This window comes from Chelonoidis abingdonii, chromosome 26 (genome assembly GCF_003597395.2).
Source record: "Chelonoidis abingdonii isolate Lonesome George chromosome 26, CheloAbing_2.0, whole genome shotgun sequence".
Lineage (NCBI taxonomy): Eukaryota > Metazoa > Chordata > Testudines > Testudinidae > Chelonoidis > Chelonoidis abingdonii.
Window position 1 is genome coordinate 13,007,361 of NC_133794.1, and position 19,271 is coordinate 13,026,631.

Genomic DNA, 19,271 nt, shown 5'->3' on the forward strand with positions numbered 1-19,271 from the left:
GGGGGGGGTGTTGCAGACAAATAGCTGACGCACCTGGGAAGCTCATCTGTGCTGTATTTATTTCAAGGATTCTCTTGCAGCTTCCAGAATGGGCTAGCTGACAAATAAGCTACTTTATCTCAGCTGCAGCTCAGGGGTGAGGAACAGGACAGAAAAATAAATCAAAATCCCCCCCCTTTGCTTTATTTCCCTTCTCCCCACAAAACCCACTTGCGGCGGGGGGAGAGGCAGGTGGAGTTTTCAGAGGCTGGAATTTGTAAACTGGCAATATCTTTCTTTTTTTCTTTTCTTTTGCACAGCTGAAAAGCACAAAAGGTTAAACCTGGGAGGGGAGGCTTCGTTTGGGGGGGCCCTGGGGGTGGGTTCCAGGGGAGGTGCTGAGCTTGGGGTGGGGGGTGAATGGTTCCGTAGATGGATGGAGGCAGAGGGAGGATGGGGATCGGCGGTGTATTCTGTTTGATGGGAGAAAGCCTGCAATCCTCTAACCTGTCTCCAGTGATTTCCCACCATGGGATCGGCACAAGCCAAGGTGTGTGACGCCAGGTCCCTCCAGACATGGCCCAGCTCTTGGGAGGGTGGCAAGAGATGCTGGCTAGCTGGGGATTGGGTGAGTGACGTGGGAGGTATGGCATTGACCTACTAATGGGGAGTTTGGGGTCGACTGAGGTTCGGGTTGGGATTTCAAGCGGGTGCTTGAGATAGTGGGGGGGGCTGTCACCACTCTCATTTCCATGAGTGATGTGGGTGGCACGACTCCGGATTGGCACTTGCATTGATCGAGAGCAAGATATGCCAATGGGAAGTGGGGATAATACAATGCAGTTCTACCCCTGCCCCACCACTAGCCCCTTGGCGAAAGCTGCTGCCCTGTGGCTTGTAACCAGCGTTCACATGGGGATTCTTCTCCCAGTGTGCCAGAGGCACAGGAACCCCCTCCCCTTTAGGACAGGGAGCCCCTCTTCCTGTGTTTGATCCTCCTGCGTAAATCACTTCTAAGCAGCTTGCAGCACTTGGGGGTGGGGGAGAGGAGGGAAGCAACTGAGGTAATTAAGGTATAATGGGCCCCTCTGAAATATCAAAATCTCTCTCATTAAGGCCCCCACCCCAGATGCCTTGGTACCAGCCGCGGGCACCTCATGCTCATTTCTGGGATTGCCCAGGGCTGGCTCTCGGTGTTTTGCCGCCCCAAGCAAAAAAAAAACAACAACCCTCCGAGACTGCAGCACCAAAGAAAAAATTAAAAAAAAACCCTCAGGGAGTGCAACTGCCGAAGTGTCCGGAATGCCACCCCTGAAATTGTGCAGCCCCAAGCACGTGCGTGGTATGTTGGTGCCTAGAGCCGCAGCCTTTGTGGGTCTTAGCATTGCTTTAGTGGGCTGAGGGGGATCCACGCGATGGCATTTGGACCTTATGCCGTTGTGGCATCTTGCGACGTCACCGTGCGGTGTGGCAATATCACGGTGGGTCACACTGGTGTCTTGATGTCACGCCAGGGTGTGTTGGCATCTTGAGGATGTCACCGTGCTGCCCAGTGATGTCACACTCGAGTTGTGTCGGTGTTTCGAAACAGTGCTTTGAGACCACTGTGCCACGGGTGACAACACACCAGCTCACGTTGGCATCTTGATGATGTCATGCCAGTGCTTGTCATGATGTCACATTTGGGTCATGTTGGTCCTATGAGGTCACTGTGCCAGATGGTGACATCACGCTGGGTTGTTTTGCATTTTGACGTCACCTTAGTAAGATCCTGTCATACCGAAGGCCCCTCGTGGCTGTCAAATAGGGGTATGCAGGGAACTGCACACATCCAGTGACTGAGTCGGTGCCAGGTGGGCAACAAGTGGGAGAAAGTGAGAGAGGAGGGAAAAGTCTGCAGCCACTGGAGTAAATCGAAGCAGCGCAGGGGGATACGGCTGCAGATTTATGTGAAGGAATGCGGCCGTGAATTTTCCCCCCAAAAATCACAATTTTCTCCGGCCCCTCCTCATATCTATCTGTCCATCCATCCCCCCTCCCTGCCCATATCCATCCCCTTATCCATCCCCCTCCCTGCCCATATCTACCTGTCCATCCATCCCCTTATCCATCCCCCTCCCTGCCCATATCTACCTCTCCATCCGTCCCCACTCCCTGCCCATATCCATCCCCTTATCCATTCCCCTCCCTGCCCATATCTACCTCTCCATCCGTCCCCACTCCCTGCCCATATCCATCCCCTTGTCCCTCCCTCTCCCTGCCCATATTTATCTCCCAATCCATCCCCCGTCCCTGCCCATATCCCTCTCCCTGGCCCATATCTACCCTGGTCCATCCATTCCTCTATCATCCCTCCCCCCTCCCTTCCTCCTTCCTCCCTCCCATCATCTATCTATCTATCTTGAGGCACCTCTGTGTCCCATAGGATCCTGCTGTCCTCTTTTTGCTGTCCGACGCATCGCTCTGTCTGTCTGTCGTCCCATCCCAGGGCAATGGGGATCACACCCTGGTTGAGTGGTTTCCCTCCTGTCCAGGGTTACAGTTTTGTTCAATGCGCTCTCAGACCCCTGCCTCTCAGCTTGGCCCCTGGCCCGAAGGCAGCATCACAACTGCCATGTGTCTATTCTTGCCTCCTGCCCCCTTCCTGGCGGTCGGGCGCAGTTTGACGTGGCCGGCTGTGGTCATTCTGACTGTAAATTCACTCCAGCTGAGCTGTACATGCCGAGAGGCTTCGGCCCGGTATAAATCAAGCATCGGGGAAGGAGTTGCTGTGTCTGACTCATGCTGTTGGCGGAAGTGTGCCAGGTAGAGTGAGTGTGTGCGCACCCAGCCCCCAGCCAGAGTCATTGAACCTTGGTTGAGCTGGACATTGACATGTTGGTTGAAACTCACCAGCCTGTCTTAGGGCGGATCTCGTTTTAGGAGGACTAAGGGGCCCTCAAATTATTCTCCTCTTGTCGGGGTTCACATGTGAGTTCAAGGGGTGGTTTGGACACCATTCCACAGCAGCCGGGAGGAGGAGTGCTTATCCAACCAGGTCACAGCTGGGCTGTTGGCGCCCGCCGAATGGTCACACTTTACTGTTGTCCCAGGAGGACTCCGCTTTTGTACAGGGTGGGCAGAGATAGGATGGTCAGGTGCTGTTGGAGTGTGGCACTTGGGAGAGTTAGGTCGGGGGTGCTTATACGCACCGTCGAAGCAAACCCATCCCTCCTCAACCCCGACTACTGCTGCGACTCAACTGATTTTAGTTTTCCCGCAGATGACCTCTCTGCGGTGCACAGTCACTGTTCGGCACGTTCACTTAATCCTCCCCAGTGCCTCAGTTTTCCCCGGATCTGTTAGAACGGGGATGGCCAGGCTCTTTCTCGTGGGTGGCATTAAAAGTCCGTTAAGCGATTGTAAGTGCTCAGACAGTTCAGTATGGTGAGGATCAGGTTCAGTGGTGGGGGACACTAGAGAAGGTGGGATGGGAGATGCCTATTCGCCCGCTGCAGCAGCGAGCTCAATGGAAGATGGCAGCTGAAAGTTACATGAGATACTTGGGTCTGTATCTGGTGCACTCTAAACAAGACAGAGAGACCTTGCCCCATGTCTAAATAGATCAAAGAGTGGGGAGGGAAACTGAGGCACAGAGAAAGGCAGTTGACTTGCCCAGGGCAGGACTGGTCTGTGTTACTGTAAGACCAGGACTTGTGATTGTCCCTTCCTAATAGCGGATTGTATGACCCTGTTTGTGGGTAGGTCAAGGACAGTTGGTTTTATGGTGGGCAGCAGATGCCTTGGTGATGGGCACTAAGTAAATATCCCAGGGCCGTGCTCATTACTGGGGTGACTGCATCCCTCAGGTGCAAACTGGAGCAGGCAGCTACCCCTTCCCAGTGTTCTGAGAAGCTCCTAGTGGCAGTTCTCATTATAGCACCGCTTAGTGCAAGGTGAGCTCATTGCGGACTGCACTGCCCTGTGTCCTGCATGAAAAAGCAGGCTGGGGGTTTATCATGAACCTCACCGTTCTTGCTTGCCTCTCGGTCCCAAATTCTCCCTGTGCTGCAGCACTCTTTGCTCTCTGTTCTTCCGCTCTGCATCTCCCTTCAGGCGACCTACATGCACGGTGCCTCACAGGCGGAGAAGCCCCTGGGGCTTTAAGGAAGGATCGCACCGGGCCTCTGACAATTCAGTAGGCGAGGGTGGCAGCATGCCCAGTTCCCAGAAACATTGTCCATCTCCCTGCCAGGGCTAGGGCGTGCCCCACACAGCCTATTCCTCGCCCAGAATCTGGTAATTGGGATTCTCTACAGGGGACACAGCTGAGGGTTTAATCCAGTGCCTTTGATTATTTTGGTTATTTGCTGTTGCCGGTTCCCCCACCCCGGGGTGGGGGGGTGGCCCGCCTTTGGGGGGCACCCCGACAAGGAAGGGGGGGGGGGGGGGGTTCTGCAGCGGGGGGGTGATATCACGGGCGTGCCTGAGCAGGCCTTTGGAAGAGCCAAAGCAACAGCTTCTGGGTTATCCATCCAATACAGTCTTGTGATGCTGCTGAGAGCCTGGGCTGGGATTCTTAGAAGTGCCTAAGGGAGTTAGGCTCCTACATCCAGTAGGATTTAAGCACATGTGAGGCACATGGGCTGAATAGGGCCGGATTGCAGGATCAGATGCATCCTCGGGCATGATCCAAACCCATTTCTGTTCCCCAATAGCCAGCCGTTTATGTCCCCAGGGTGTGCTCTCTGCTCAGCTCTGCATTGTTATAACAGGAAACTCCCCAGGTTAGTGGCTTTGTTCTTTGTCCAGCACCTACAGAAGGTGGGAGATGCCCATTCTCTCGCTGGCGGCGGAAGCTCGTGGAGGAGGGGATCTGAAATCTACTGGCAGGTCTGTCCGTACCTGGCACACTCTAAGCAAGACGGAGAGCCCCTACCCCAGATCTACACAGACAAAGAGACGGCGGGGAAACTGAGGCACGGAGAAAGGCCTTGGCAAAGCTGGGACTAGAAGCCAAGTCTCCTGCGTCCCAGCGAGGCCCTAGATCCACGTGCTCCCCTCAGCGCTGATGAATTGCACGCCGGCGGCCACTAGCCCAATCCCTTTGCCTCCTGCATACCAATCACCCGGGGTTGTAGACACCAAGGGCTGTCCCTCCCTGCTCATAGCTGAATGGTGGAGTTCCTTATCCTCCCAGGCACCGAAAAAGAACCGGCATAGCTTGGCAGTTCTCCCTTGAAGTACCCAGAACGTTCTCCTCATTCACTAATCAGCACGTTAATTAGGGGAAAAGGGAGGTGGGGGGAGTGGGAGCTAGTGCTCGAAACAAATATCTCCAGGGGGGCACTGAATGTTGCCTGGGCGGCAGGGTGATTTTTTCCCCCAAAGCTGAGCTGGGACCGGAGGAAAGCAGATGGCTTGATTGTTATCTTGGCCGGGATTTCTGCACATCTTTTGTTTCAGGGCTCTTTCATTGTGCCGGAGCATGCGGGGCTTCTCTTCCCTCCTGGAGCTATCCAGCTAGTGGGGAGGTGCAGGGGTATATGCACAAGGATGGGGGAGTTAGTTCTGGGCTGCCCCACACCCCCCAGTCTCTGATCCAGAGGCTGTGTCACCACATATATCTCTTCCACCGTCATGGTGACATTGACCTAAGTTGCTCTCTCTGCTGCTTGTCTGCAGGCGTCAGCGGGACACCCAGGTGCCAGGGAGATTGAAACTGGCTTGAAAATGAATTGCAGTGGGCAGGGAAGCTGGCCCTAGAGAAAAGGGGGGGCGGGTCGCAGTTGGTTAGACTGTCTCATTTGCATGGCAGCTGGAAAAGCCCTCTTGTCTCCAAGGCGAAGGGGAGGGTTTGCCTCTTGCCTGGTTCCTGCTGGCCAAGAAGACGCACCTGGCTCTGGCCCAGGCATCAGAACATATGACCTAGCTCATCCCCAAGATATGGGCTGGACACAGAGATCACCAAGGGAGGGTCTCTGGCTGAGGCCATGCAGGCGTTGTGGGAGAGGGTCTCTGGCCTGGGCCAGGCAGGGAGCCTTGGGAGGGGGTCTCTTGCCCAGGCCATGCAGGGGTGGCTGGACAGTCTCTGGTTTGGACTACACAGGGGATCAGATTAGATTATCGAAATGGCGCCTTCTGGCCTCAGAATCTGCACCTCTGAAAAGAGCTTTTGCTGGAGAACAAATACGAGAGACTGAGGGACTCTGTCTCTCCAGGGGGAGCTGCCTGGTTCTCTGTTGCTTCCATGCCTTCCCTGTGGGCCCAGCAGGCTTTAAAACAGCCCCTCCAAACAGCTTTTTCTTTCGTTGCTATGGCCACAAACCACAAAAATCTAGAGCCAAAATTGGGAGCATCAGGGCCCATTGCACAGAGCACTGGACTGGGATGCTGGCTCCTCTTGCCAGCTTTGCTAGTGGCTCTGTCTGTGCCCCAGTTTCCCTCGCCATAAAAGCAGGGATAAGGCTACTCACCTGGGGACCTGGGTAAAGCGCTCTGAGGGCCCCGGATTGGGTTGTGTTTGCAGCCCCTTCCCCAAAGTGTGAGGTGGGAGTAGTGGTGGAGGGGATGGGATCAGACCCGTCTCTGCTTGGAAGGGATCCCCCATCCTGACTTTCATGACAGGCAGAACCAGAACGCATATCTGGGTCCAAAATGGGGAACTCTGCTCCTCTATTTATCGTTACCCCCCTCCGCTCATATGCAAGGGGGTCGCTCTGAACGGTGACTCCCAACTCAACTCTCCAGAGACCCCCCCATCCTGTCCCTTCCCCCCCTCTCCCACACACCAACCTCTCCCACCCCCTTGTAAATCCAGCGCAGTCAGGCACCCCTACAGCGTGAGCTCCCCAGTCGCTCAAAGGAAAGAGGCCTTTCCTTTTGTGGCAGGGGGCTGCCGAACACGGGAGGGAGTCCTCGAAGCCAAGGCCGGGCAGTCAGCTCAGCTGCTGGCTTTTGCTGGTAAAGCAGGGTTTTCCACTCATCTGTCTTGGAAGGAAAGTCTCCCCAAAAGCAAGAAATGGACTGGTTAAAATCCACCTGCGGCTCAGCTGGGAGCGAGAGGATGCAGGCTGCTTTGGGGCTTTGCCCAGGACTCCTGGAGCTGTACGCTGGGGGGAGGGGAAGCCCCCCCAGTATCAAGCAAGCCAGAGGCCAGGAGGCCAGAATTTCAGCTCCAATGTAGGCACTGATGCAAGTAGCTGCAACTCGGGTGTGTTGGATGCTGGAGAATCTGGCCTTGATTTTGTCCCAGGATGAACTGCTGGGTGTGGGGATCTCTGGAAAAAAAAAAAAAAATCAGTTCCCCTGTGCGAACTGAGCCCATGGGAACCCTGGCCTTGGGCTGTCTTAGAAACTGCAGCCCTAGATGGTTGGAGATTTTGATGATGGGACTGTGGAAGTAGTTAGACTGGGGGTTTGGGGGGGAGTCATTTAAATATGGTGCTCCTGATTATTATTATTCGTTATGTAGTACAGATGTGCTCAAGAGCCCCAGGCACAGAGCAGGACCCCGTTCCAAGTGAACATCGCTCTCCCACTCCTAAGATGCAGCCACCTCTGGGCTGGGTCATGGCAGCTGATTATCTCACCCAGATCTAAGCCAGCCCCAGCCCCTGAGAGCTGGCGATCCTTGCTGCCTGCCCTTGTCCCCTGACGCCGGACACTCGAGCTCTGCGGGGCTCGCTTGCCCTGCTGTCCCTGTTCCCAGACTCGCGCCTGTTCGGAAGCTCCAGCCAGCCTGCAGATGCACTCTGATTTGCTTAACCTACTTAAGCCAAAAAAAGCGCGAGGCAGTTTCCTCCCCCCACCCCTCGCTCCACTGGTGAAGGAACGTGCTGGAAAATTAAACCCTGCACGAGTAGCTAGTGTCTCCTGGCAGCGTAGCTAGACGCGTGTTCCCTCTCTAGGTAATCTCATTTATTTACACTTTGCCATATGCAGGGACACAGCATCCCATCTTGTGGGGGTGGGAGGGCTGTTCCCCCGCCCCAGGGGCCCAGCTTGTCCTCTTTTTGCAGGAAGTTGCTTAGAGCTCAGGTACCTGAGATGATTGCAAATGGAGATTTGTGCTGGGCAAGAAATTTGGAGCTGGATTTTCAATGCCCTGAAATGTGTCTGACGAAGTGGGTATTCACCCACGAAAGCTTATGCTCCAATAGTTCTGTTAGTCTATAAGGTGCCACAGGACCTAGGGCGGCAGGATTTGGGGGGCAGCATTTTGCTGCCCTTGGCGGAAATTCGTTGGCTGGGAGGCCTTCCGCTCTGGGTCTTCGGCGGAAATTCGGCGGCAGGTCCTTCACTCGCTCCGGGACCTGCCGTCGAAGTGCCCCGAAGACGCGGAGCGGAAGGACCTCCGCCGTTGAATGCTCAGAGAAGGAGCGGTGCTGCCTAGGGTGACAAAAACCGTGGTGCTGCTCCTGGCTACCCCTCTGATACTGAAATTCAGGGTTGTTCCGGTCTGGGCCCAGTACGATGGGGCCTGAATTGGCAAAGGCTTCTGGGCACTGTCACAGTGGAAAGGACAGATTGGACTGAAGAACCAGGTTGTATCTTGGCTTCTGCTGGGGGTCAGGAACCCCAGATTCAACCCACACCCCCAACGAACTCCAGGGCACTGGAGATACAGCTCCAAATGTCCTGTCTTGCTCCAGCGAGGAGTCTTGAGCCGGGAACCCGAGATCTGACCTTCAGTTGCCCGATGCGACAAGTTATTTTACTGTGGGTGAAACTGACCCACTTTCTTGCTCCAAATCAGTGACAGATATCAAGATCTCGCAGAGTCACGTGTATGCGTGTGAAACCCCCACCCGCTGGCAAGAAGAATAGGCCAGCAGTCCAAGGCTTCCCCAGCGTGGAAAACACACAGGCAGAAGGGGCACTGCGCAGGGAAAGAGGGGGTGGTGGTGTCTGATTTTCAGGGCTGCCCACCCCCTTGACTTCAGCTGGAATTGTGGGGTCCTCAGCACCTCTAAAATCTTAGGCAGTCTGCAACATTGGGGTACCCGGAATCAGCGAAGCCAGGATCAGAAAGGGGTCAGCATGACCTTCCCCCCCACCTTTGTTTACCCATGAACCTAAATTTGTTCCTGAGGGTTTTTTTGTTTCGTTTGGTTGGTTGGTTTTTTTGGGTATTTGGCTGCAGTTCTGGACAGATTGCAGGGGGAGGCGGGGAGAGTTTAAGAGACACGTGTGGGACTGCAAAGGCCAGCTTGGAATCAGCCTCTAAATAACTCCGAAAGCCAGGCGCGCACAAAACACACACACACACACACGAATGTGCTTCCCGTGTCTGGTGAGAGAGGATAATGGGGTTTAAATGCTGCAAACGGATGGCGGTGAGCTGGCCCAGACTGTGAAATGTTACAAGGACTCCCCCAGCTGCCAGGAGCTGGGGAAGCTGCGGAGTGTGACATGCCTTATAAATATGTTTGAGTGCGCAGTGGGATCTGCCTTTGTCAGGAGAATTCAGGTCACCAGGTACAGGAGGCAGCAGCTGCCTCCAACCCAGCGCTAAGGAGAAGATGTCTTTATGATTGATTTCCCCCCTCTCCCCCGCCACCACAGTGCCGGTGAAACACACACTGCGGCGTCTTAACCTCTGCTGCCTTCCCAGCTCCGGTAGCTCCGCTGAAATCAGTCCCCCGGTGGTGATGGGTTTTTTTTTAATTTATTTTCCCCGACACCCCTTTTCTGAAAGCAGCGGGTCCCCATGTCAGATTGTCAAGTCAGCAAGGCTGGGACGGTGCCATTGTGTTAATCGCTGCTCTGGGGCGGCAGGTGCCAACCAGGCTGCAAATGGCTGCAGCAAAACAGAGCCAGGGAAACTCAGAGGCCCTCGTGTCCATGGCTAGAGTACTGAACTAGGGCTCAGGATAGCTGGGCTCTTCTTCAGCATTGCCACTGCTCACCTGGGTGACCTTGGCCAAGTCACTTCCTGTCTCTTGGCATCTGTTTCCTCTGCCACCCATTGTCTATTTAGACTGGGCACTTTGAGGGGCAGGGAGCCCCTCACTCTGTATGTGCAGCACCCAGCACAACAGGGCCCTGATCTCCACTGTTGTGCTAATGTGAACAGTGGCTCATTTATCAAAGAGAAATTGACTGAGGAGTCTAAGGGGAAATGGCTCTAAATCTGAAGGGGGAATGTGACATTGGGGGCTTTCCTTGCATTCCCAGCGCTTGAAATCCACAGGAGTTGTGGGTTGCAGGACTGGGTCAGTGTCTGGTTTGGGATCCCGCAGTGTAAGGTCCTGCAGTTGGATGGGGCCAGGGCTGTGGGCTATGCAGTATTGCAATCTGCCCTTTGGGGATCCCGATCCCTCAACATCCCCTGCCCAGCCACTGTTCCTGTAAGACGGCAGCAGCATCAGAACAGGAAAGCAGGCCCCTGTCTGTATCGGACCTCGAACCCAAACCACTGAGGCTAGTTCAGATCCAGGGTTGTCGAATCCAGACCTCGCCTTCAAGGGGATCCAAAGCCAAGGGGCAAGTTTTGGCCCCGAGAGGAGAGAGCTGAATTATAGGCTGCTTCTGCATTGTGGGGCTCTAACCTGCTTTGGAAGGGGCCATGATAGGGAAGCAGGAAGCACCAGGCCTGGGGCTATTTGCTGATCTGCCGGCTGCAACAGCAAGGCCCTGAGGGGGCGGGTGCCCCTGCAATGGGACGGCCTCGTTCTGTTAAAGGCCATCAGACAAGTCCAGGGTACCCAGCAGTCAATGGGCCAAGGGAGTGAGGGCCCCAGCAGTCCCCCCTCTCCCCCCCAGCAGTCCATTAACACTTCCAAACCCTGGCACGCACCAGTAGCTGTTGGGAGAGCAGGGCCTTAGAAAAAGTCCTGGGGAGAATCCTTGGGGCAGCATGGAACCCTGAACGGAACAGCTGGGTCCAGATCTAATCCCAGAACGCAACATCTGCATCCCAACCTGGATCCAGAGCCAAACTCAGAACCCGACAGCTGGTTCTGGTTCCAGATCCAGCGCTGAACCCTAGCAAGTGGGTCTGGAGCCAAACCCAGCATTGGCTTTAAGATGTAAGAAACCCACCACCCAGCTTTGCAGGAGTTAACTCCTGCAGGCTGACGGTCCCAGCGCCTGGCCCTCGCCCAAACATAGACTGGACCCACTGCCGGGCCTTGGCGGACAGACCCAAGCCGAAGGGGAGCAGGGGAATTTACATCTTGCTCAAAAATAAATGTTTAAAGCATTTTTAAGATTTTGGATGAATGTCAGGGCCAGGCATGGGCAGGAGCATCTGCCTGGCTGCAAACCCCCAGCATGGTAATGGTTAGCCCCTGGCACTGCAGTGTGGGGGCAGACCTGCCCCCCACCCCCAACTGTTTGCATTAGTGCCCCTAGAAGCCTAAAGAGTTTTATTTATTTATTTTAAGAGGTGTTAATTTCTCCCTCCTGTCTGGGAATGGACATCTGGGTTCTGGTCCCAGAATTGGGAGGGGAGTGGGAACTAGTGGTTAGCGTGGCGGGGGGGGGCGGAAGAGGGGAGGGACTGGGAGTCAGGACTCCTGGGTTTTGTTCACAGTTCTGGGAGTAGGGGCAGTGGTTAGGGCAGCCAAGACTCCTAGGGTCAGTCCAGAGCTCCAGGAGGGGAGTGGGGTCTAGTGGTTGGGGGATGGGCTAGCAGCCAGGACTCCTGGGTTCTAGTCCCTTCCCCCTCCCTCTCTAGGCACAAGGGGAGGGAGAGGGCGGGTAGCTTTGAGATGCAGCCCCCTAGGGTGGCTGGGTGGGTCGGTCTGTCCATCCTTTGCACGCGGGCACTTTTGCTGCTAATCCCCCTCCCCGCATTCGGGGGTTGGGGCGTCTGAAGGAGCCGCTTTGGGTGCCCCCACCCATCGCATTTGCACCGAGCCGGAGCGATCGCCCGCCGCAGCCATGTGAGCAGCCGCTCAGGTGTCCCCGGGGCTGGCGCGGGGCCCGCCCGCCCGCTGCTGTTCCCGGCTCCGCGCCCCGGGCGGACACGTGCGCGCCGTGACCTGATTGTGGGTGGCGCGGCGGGGGGGCGGCCGTGTCCTCTGCTGCCCCTATGGCCGCATCGTCTGCTGCCCCCTCCCCCGGCGTGCCCGCTCCTGCCCCTGCCCTTCCCTTGTGCCCCCCCGCCCCCGGGCGTGCTGTGACGATTGTGCCCCCCCGCCCCCCGGCGTGCCCCTCCTTGCCCACCCTCCCTTTGCCCCGCCCCCCGGCGTGCCACTCCTGCCCCACCTCTTATGCCCCCCGCCCCCCGCGTGCCCACTCCTGCCCCACCCTCCCTTGTGCCCCCCGCCCCCGGCGTGCCCACTCCTGCCCTCCCTTATGCCCCGCCCCGGCATGCCCTCTCCTGCCCGTGCCCCCCACCCGGCATGCCCTCTCCTCACCCTATCCCCTCTTTGGCCCCCCTGCCCCCGGCATGCCCTCTCCTGCCCCACCCCCTTGTGCCACCATGCTCCCTCCCCCACGGCATGTCCTCTCCTGCCCTCCCTGTGCCCCGACCCCGTTGTGCCCGTTCCTGCCCTCTGCCCTGTTCTGATCCCTTCTGCCTCCCTCCTGTTGTGCCCACTCCTACCCCTGACCCCCCCGCCCCGTCATGCTCTCTCTCCTACCCTTTGCAAACTCCCGCATGCAAAGCCGGACGTACTGGTGTGTCTGCATCCCAGGCATCCTCTCTGTCTGTCCATCCCTCTGTTAGCTAGATAGAGGGGTGTCAATCCTCTCATTTCTGCTGCCAGCTTGGATTTTAATGAACTGTACATGAGGAAGGGGTGGGATTAAAAATTGCACTGGGCTACTCCAGTCCCAGCCCCTCGCAGCAGGGGGCCCTGTGGGCAGTGGGGCAGGAGTGCTGGCTGTAGGGGGAGCTCCCGGGTACTCCAGTCCCAGCCCCTCCCAGCAGGGGGCGCTGTGGGTGTCAGGCTAGGAGATAACTATTCCCAGGCTGTCTGTGCTTTCCGCACACTGAGCCCTGTGGGCAGAGAATTTGTTGGGACTCTCCTGCCCTGGGAGCTGGGGAACCCAGGGGCAGGCCAGGAGGGTGGAGATGAGCCTTTGGTCTGGGGAACTGGCTAGGAACAGGGCTGGGTGGAGAGGTGACTGGGAGGGCACCTGTGCTTAGGTGGGGGCAGGCCACAGTGGGATGCAGGGGGGCTCTTGCACCGAGAGGGCATGGTGCACTATTCCTCGCCAAGGGCAGGGGGCTCATTTAGGGGGCAGCAGGGCTGCCCAAAGGAGGGGGGCAAGTGGGGCAAATTGCCCCAGGCTCCACAGGGGCCCCGCGAGCCCTGGCCCGGCGGCAGTCCAGCTCTTCGGTGGCATTTCAGAGGCGGGGGGCCCTTCAGTGCTGCCAAAAGTACTGGGCTGGAGTCTTGTTTTGCAGTGGTGGGCATTGGCAGGCTGAGCTGGGGGAGAGAAAGAGGCTGGCGTGTGGCTGTTATGTACATAGCCCCCGGGGCTGTGTTACCTTGGGCACTAGGGCACACAGCTCCCCGGGGGCAAGGTGGGAGCAGACCCTGACTGCAGCCCGATCTCTCTCTGCCCCCCAGGCCAAATGGAGCTGATGGCAGGAAAGGGGCAAATCCCTAGATGGCTTAGCCTAGCGCCTCCTCCCATCCCACATCTGAGTTCACCCCATAATTTTCAGGGTGCAGACAGCAGGAGTGGGGCTTGGCTACAAGTATTTGCTCTGAGCTGGAATTTGGGCGGCGGGGGTTGAGTCCGGGCAGCGCCTGCCAGGTTAAAAGACTGGATCGGGCCTTCTTAAAATCACAGGCGCAACTCCAGAAAATCCCAAGGGAGGGAAGTGCTTATTTTGGGTGCTGGTGGGTTTAAACGCCCTGGGCTATCGCGGAGGGGAATGTATGCCAGTTCTGACTGCGGAAGAACTGGTTCCTGCAGTTTGCAGGTAATAATAATGAGCTAAGACCTTTGAGTCAGAAAAGCAGCTCTCTTCCTGATATAGGTCACCAGGAACGTGCACGTGTGTGGGTGCCCACGTGCCCAAGGGGGCGAGGTCTCCTCCCCGCCTCTGTGGGCTCCTTCCACAAAATCTTCACGCAGTTTGCAGAGGGGCCTCTGCTAATGGAAAAGGCAGAACTGGGATGGCAGGAGGGGGCTTGCGGGTGGGGACTGAGGGGCATGGACAGAGGCTGAGTGTACGACCTGGATTTGTCTCAAAGCTCTCGCTCAGAACTGGGCCTGCGGGGACATGGAATCTAGGCAGCTGGCGCCCCCCCCAGCCAGGGCAGCTCCGCACTCCAGGTGTCCCTGGGAATCTTGGCACGACCCCTGCCGTACCCTCGGATCCCTGGGCCGGCTGCCAGGGGGATGACTTGGGTTTGGCATTTTGTCCTCTGTTTGTTTGCCCTACTTTCTGCAGCACGTGCCTCACTGCCCCACATTCCGCACAGCCTCGTCTCAGGGCTGCCCGGCGGCTGTGTGTGTGTGTGCACACGCATATGCAGGCTGACACTGTGTTCCTCCCCCACACCCCCATGCTGCAGCTCCACGTGAGACACTGGGATAGGTCCAGGGGACTCCGATTTCCCTGGCTCCCAGCCAGGTGGGCTGTAGCTGCTCCCTGGTCCCGTCCCCTCCAGCTGCCTGTGGCCAGGGGAAGGGCAGACCCTAAGTCTGTGCAGGGGTTCGGAGGCTGCATCTGCCCTGCCACGGGTGATGGGGTTCGTCAGTTGCACAGATTTTGCCCTGCCCTGTGTGTCTGTGTCTTTCAATGTTCAGCCTCCCATTTCCTTTGCCCTGCCCCCTGTTCTTTTGTTCCCCCAGGAACACACCCATGTCCCCCCCAAGATCACTCCCCCATCTCCATCTCAAACATCCAACCCTGCCCCGATCGTATTAAAGCCTGGCAGGCCAGAGCCCTGGGGGATGGATGCCAGCCTGGGTCCCCCATATGCAGCTCCCCTGCCCCTACAGGAGGCTGCAGACCCTGAGCACCCTTGATCCCAGCTGTTGCTTCCAGCTGTTTTCTGCAGCAGGACTCAAGCCAAGATCGCCATCTGACCTCCTCTCCCACTGCTCTCTATCCCCCAGGCGGCGTGATCCTCTACGTGGGCTCTACGGCCGGCTCCAGCCCCACTCCGGGCAGCCCACCCGGCAGCTACCTGGTGCCCTCCCCACAGCACTCCCTGCCCTCATCGTTGGAGGAGCTGACACTGACCGAGATCGGGGTCATCAAGCCGCAGGGCTCCAGCTCGCCATCCTCACCTAAGGTGGCCTTCCAGTTCCCGGAAGGGGTCAGGTACCCCAGCAAGGGCCAGTCGCCCCCCACCCAGAGCAGAGTTGCTACGGCCAAGCAGAACAGCGTGACCGGCACCTTCACTAGTAAGTGAATCATTCTCCCCCGTCATCCTCCTCCTGCTCCAGCTGGGGAAACTGAGGCACAGAGCAAGGAAAGCACAGCAACTCAGCAATAGAACCCAGGAGTCCTGACTCCCAGCCCCTCTGCTCTAACCGCTAGACACCACTCTTCTCTCAGAGCTGTGGATAGAACCCAGGAGTCCTGATTCCCAGCCCCCCTGCTCTAACTGCTAGACCATCCAAAGCAACATTAATATTGGGGGGTGGGGTACTCTCACATGAAGCCACAAGGGGCCAACCTGACACACAGCTGGGACCATGCACCCCCTCTTTGGGGGGTCTCCACTCCTGTGGGGCTGGCAACCTAGTCTGGCTGGAAACAGGGACGTCTCCGAGAGGCTAGTTAGCGAATCTGATCAGCAGTGGGAAGGGGGATGCATCTTAGGGGGCCAGGTGGGACCCTGGGGCTGGGCAGATGGTTGGAGGGAGGAGATGGCGCTCCCATCGGTCAGCCCCTCCCTCTCCATTAGGGAGGCTGTAGTGGGTTGGGCAGGAGGGGTCCGAACAAGTGTGATGCTCACCCCCCCCACCCCTTCCTTGCAGAGACGGGCGGGATGGTGCTGCTGTGCAAGGTGTGCGGGGACATCGCCTCCGGCTTCCACTATGGCGTCCACGCCTGCGAGGGCTGCAAGGTGAGGAGGCAGGGCCAAGCAGAGGGCTTTGGGGGGACCGGGTTGAGGCGCGGAGCCTCCTAGCAAGCTGCGGCATCACCATGGCACCGTTTCCCGGGGCGACCCAGCTCCGATGGGAGCTCATTGCCAGCACAAACAGCAGGGGGCTGGCGGGCAGGGCAGGGCAGGCCAGGGGGGCACAGATGGGGCAGGGTTTGCCTGGCACTGACTCCTCGCCCCGTTGGCCCCCTCCCTCCAGGGCTTCTTCCGGCGCAGCATCCAGCAGAACATCAACTACAAGATGTGCGTGAAGAATGAGAACTGCATGATCATGCGCATGAACCGCAACCGCTGCCAGCACTGCCGCTTCAAGAAGTGCCTGGCCGTCGGCATGTCCCGCGATGGTGAGCGCAGGGATCCTGGCCCCCTACCCTCATCCCCCCGACTGGTCTGCCCCTGGGTCTGCCACCAGCCTGCTCCCTGCCAGTGCTCCTCAGTCCCGACCCACAGCCCCACCTGCTGTCCCAGTCCTGGGCTCCCCCTACACACCCACAGCCAGTGCCCCTCAATCCCGACCCACAGCCCCCCCTGCAGTCCCAGCCCTGGGCTCCCCCTATACCCGCTCTGCCAGTGCCCCTCAATCCCAACCCACAACCCCACCTGCTATCCCAGACCTGGGCTCCCCCTACACCCCCTCTGCCAGTGCCCCTCAATCCTGACCTGCAGCCCCACCTGCTATCCCAGACCTGGGCTCCCCCTACACCCCTCTGCCAGTGCCCCTCAATCCCAGCCTGCAACCCCACCTGCTATCCCAGCCCTGGGCTCCCCCTAGACCCCCTCTGCCAGTGCCCTTCAATCCCAGCCTGCAACCCCACCTGCTATCCCAGACCTGGGCTCCCCCTACAGCCACTCTGTCAATGCTCCTCAATCCTGACCCACAATCCCCCTGGGCTTCCCCCCACACCCTCTCTGCCAGTGCCTCTAATCCTGACCCGCAGCCCCAACTGCTATCCCAGCCCTGGGCTCGCCCCGACACCCTCTCTGCCAGTGCCCCTCAATCCCGACCTGCAGCCCCACCTGCTATCCCAGCCCTGGGCTCCCCCACACCCCCTCTGCCAGTGGTTCTCAGTTCCGACCCGCAGCCCCACCTGCTATCTCGCAGCCCTGGGCTCCCCCACACCCTCTGCCAGTGCTTCTCAGTCCCGACCGCAGCCCAGCCCACCTGCGTGTCCCAGCCCTGGCTCCCCCAACCCCCTCTGCCAGTGCCCTCAGTCCCGACCCATGCAGCCCACCTGCTATCCCAGCCCTGGGCTCTCCCTACACCCCCTCTGCCAGTGCCCCTCAATCCGCGACCTGCAGCCCCACTGCTATCCCAGCCCTGGGCTCCCCCCACACCCCTTTCTTCCGGTGGCTCCTCAATCCTGACCGCAGCCCCTGCCCTTCTATCCCAGCCCTGGGCTCCCCCCACACCCCTTCCGCCGGTGCCCTCAATCCGACCCGCAGCCCCCTGCCTTCTATCCAGCCCTGGTTCGCTCTTGTGCAGACTGTCTGGACTGTGCTGACTGTTTCTGATCTGCCCACCAGGAGACCCACCTAGGAATTTAGCTGGGGATGGGGGAGTGGCTTGGGGTTGAAAGGCCGGTGCCCTGGCCCCTGCGACAGGACCCCACATCCCCTGAGGCCCTCCTGTTCTGCCCAGTCAGCAGCTGCCCCAGCTGATAAAGGGGAGCTCGGTGCTGGGGGCTGATTTATGGCTCTGAGCATGGATGTGGGGGGGGGGGAGGAGCAATGGCGTTGGGGGTGACCAGGGCCAGGCTGTGATGAACTGCTGGACGCTTCTCCCCTAGCTCATGATGGATTTTTAGACTGGAAATGGCTTGTCAGCATTAGCTTGCTAAGAATGGCCGGGAGGGGGGAGGGGTACGGTGTGAAGGGGTGCAGAGAGAACCTGGAGATGGGCACGCGAGACCGCCGACCCAGATCGTGGAGGTGGGCTTGGATCAGCACCAGAACCATGGAGAAGGATCAGGATTGGGGCTGGGACCACACCCAGATCCGTGAAGGTGGGTTTGGATCAGCACCAGAACCATGGAGAAGGATCAGGATTGGGGCTGGGACCACATCCAGGTCTGTGGAGGTGGGCTTGGATCAGCACCAGAACTGCAGAGATGGGCCGGACCGTGATTAGGACTGGAACTTGAGCCATTGAGATGGGTTGGGACTGGGACCAGAATCAGAACCAGGGGGGTGGACTGGGGCTGGGACCAGAGGTTCCCCACCTGGACCTCTTCACTGGGACTCTTGGCTCCCCTGGCTTCCCTCCTCCCTGCCCTGATGGTTCTGGCTCTTTGCTGGTTTGGGCCAGGGACGTGTGAGAACCAGCTCTTTGGATCTCAGCACCACTGACACCCATGGGTCCCACACACCCATCCAACCACGAGCCAGGGGGTGGGGGCAGCCGGGGCCAGGCTCCTGGGTCCCGCCTGTCGCGTTGTGCTGGGTAAAGCTTGCTCGCTGGCCCAGAGTGCAGGGCAGAGGGGCACACAAAGGCAAAGTAGATCCTAAGGGTGAACAAACAGCCCAGGGATCTCGCCTCCCTTGGGCCGGATCCTCACGGGCAGGAGGGGGGAATCAAGAAGGGAACTAAACCCCAGGACTGAGCAGCAGCCTCAAGGACTCCCCGAAGCCCCAGCTGCCAGGGGCTGTAGGGCAGGAAAGGCCACGGGCATTATCCAGGCTCACAGCTGCTGTGTTAACAGGGGTGGGGTGGGGTGCAGAGAGGGACGGGAGGGGGGAATAGGGAGAGATGTGGTATAGAGTGGGGGTGGAAAGGGACAGGGATGGGAGTTGGGGGTACAGGAGAAGGATGGGGCGGGGGAGGAATCCCAGGGCGCTCTCGCCCCCCACAAACCCTGCCAGTTCCAGGCCCATCTGGGGCTTTGCGGGGGCAGCGGGATCCTGTGTGCGGGAAAGGAGGTTTCTAGGTCACGGCTGCCACGTGCAGCCCCAGCTCCAGCTCAGGTTATGGCAGCAGCTCCCAGAGCAGGCGTCAGCCTCCAGACTCTCGCCCCCTCCCCCACCCCGCACGCTGCTCCCCACAAAGCCCCGGGTGGGCGTGAGAACCAGGCTCTGTCCTGCCCAGCACGGGGCTCATTCGCCTCCCACACGTGTCCCCTCGCATGAGGCTGTAGCACTGGGGCCCGATCCTGCTTCCGTTGCCATGTTACCGTGCAGAATCGGGCCCCTCCGTGCTATACCCACTGGGGGGCGCAGTGTGGGGAGGGGGGCATCCCTGGGGATGCTTCTCTCCCTCCCCTGTGATACACCCCTTCCCCACCCAGC

At 58.6% G+C, this 19,271-nt stretch overlaps 1 protein-coding gene across 1 annotated transcript in view; it reads left to right on the plus strand.

Moving 5' to 3' along the window:
* The window catches only part of LOC116828494 (nuclear receptor subfamily 1 group D member 1-like), a 29,411-nt gene that overhangs the window by 3,374 nt on the left and 6,766 nt on the right, over window positions 1-19,271 (plus strand). The window contains exons 2-4 of the mRNA XM_032786786.2: window positions 14,992-15,282; window positions 15,862-15,950; window positions 16,189-16,333. Coding sequence (XP_032642677.1) covers window positions 14,992-15,282; window positions 15,862-15,950; window positions 16,189-16,333 — 525 coding nt within the window. The remainder of the gene's footprint in view (window positions 1-14,991; window positions 15,283-15,861; window positions 15,951-16,188; window positions 16,334-19,271) is intronic.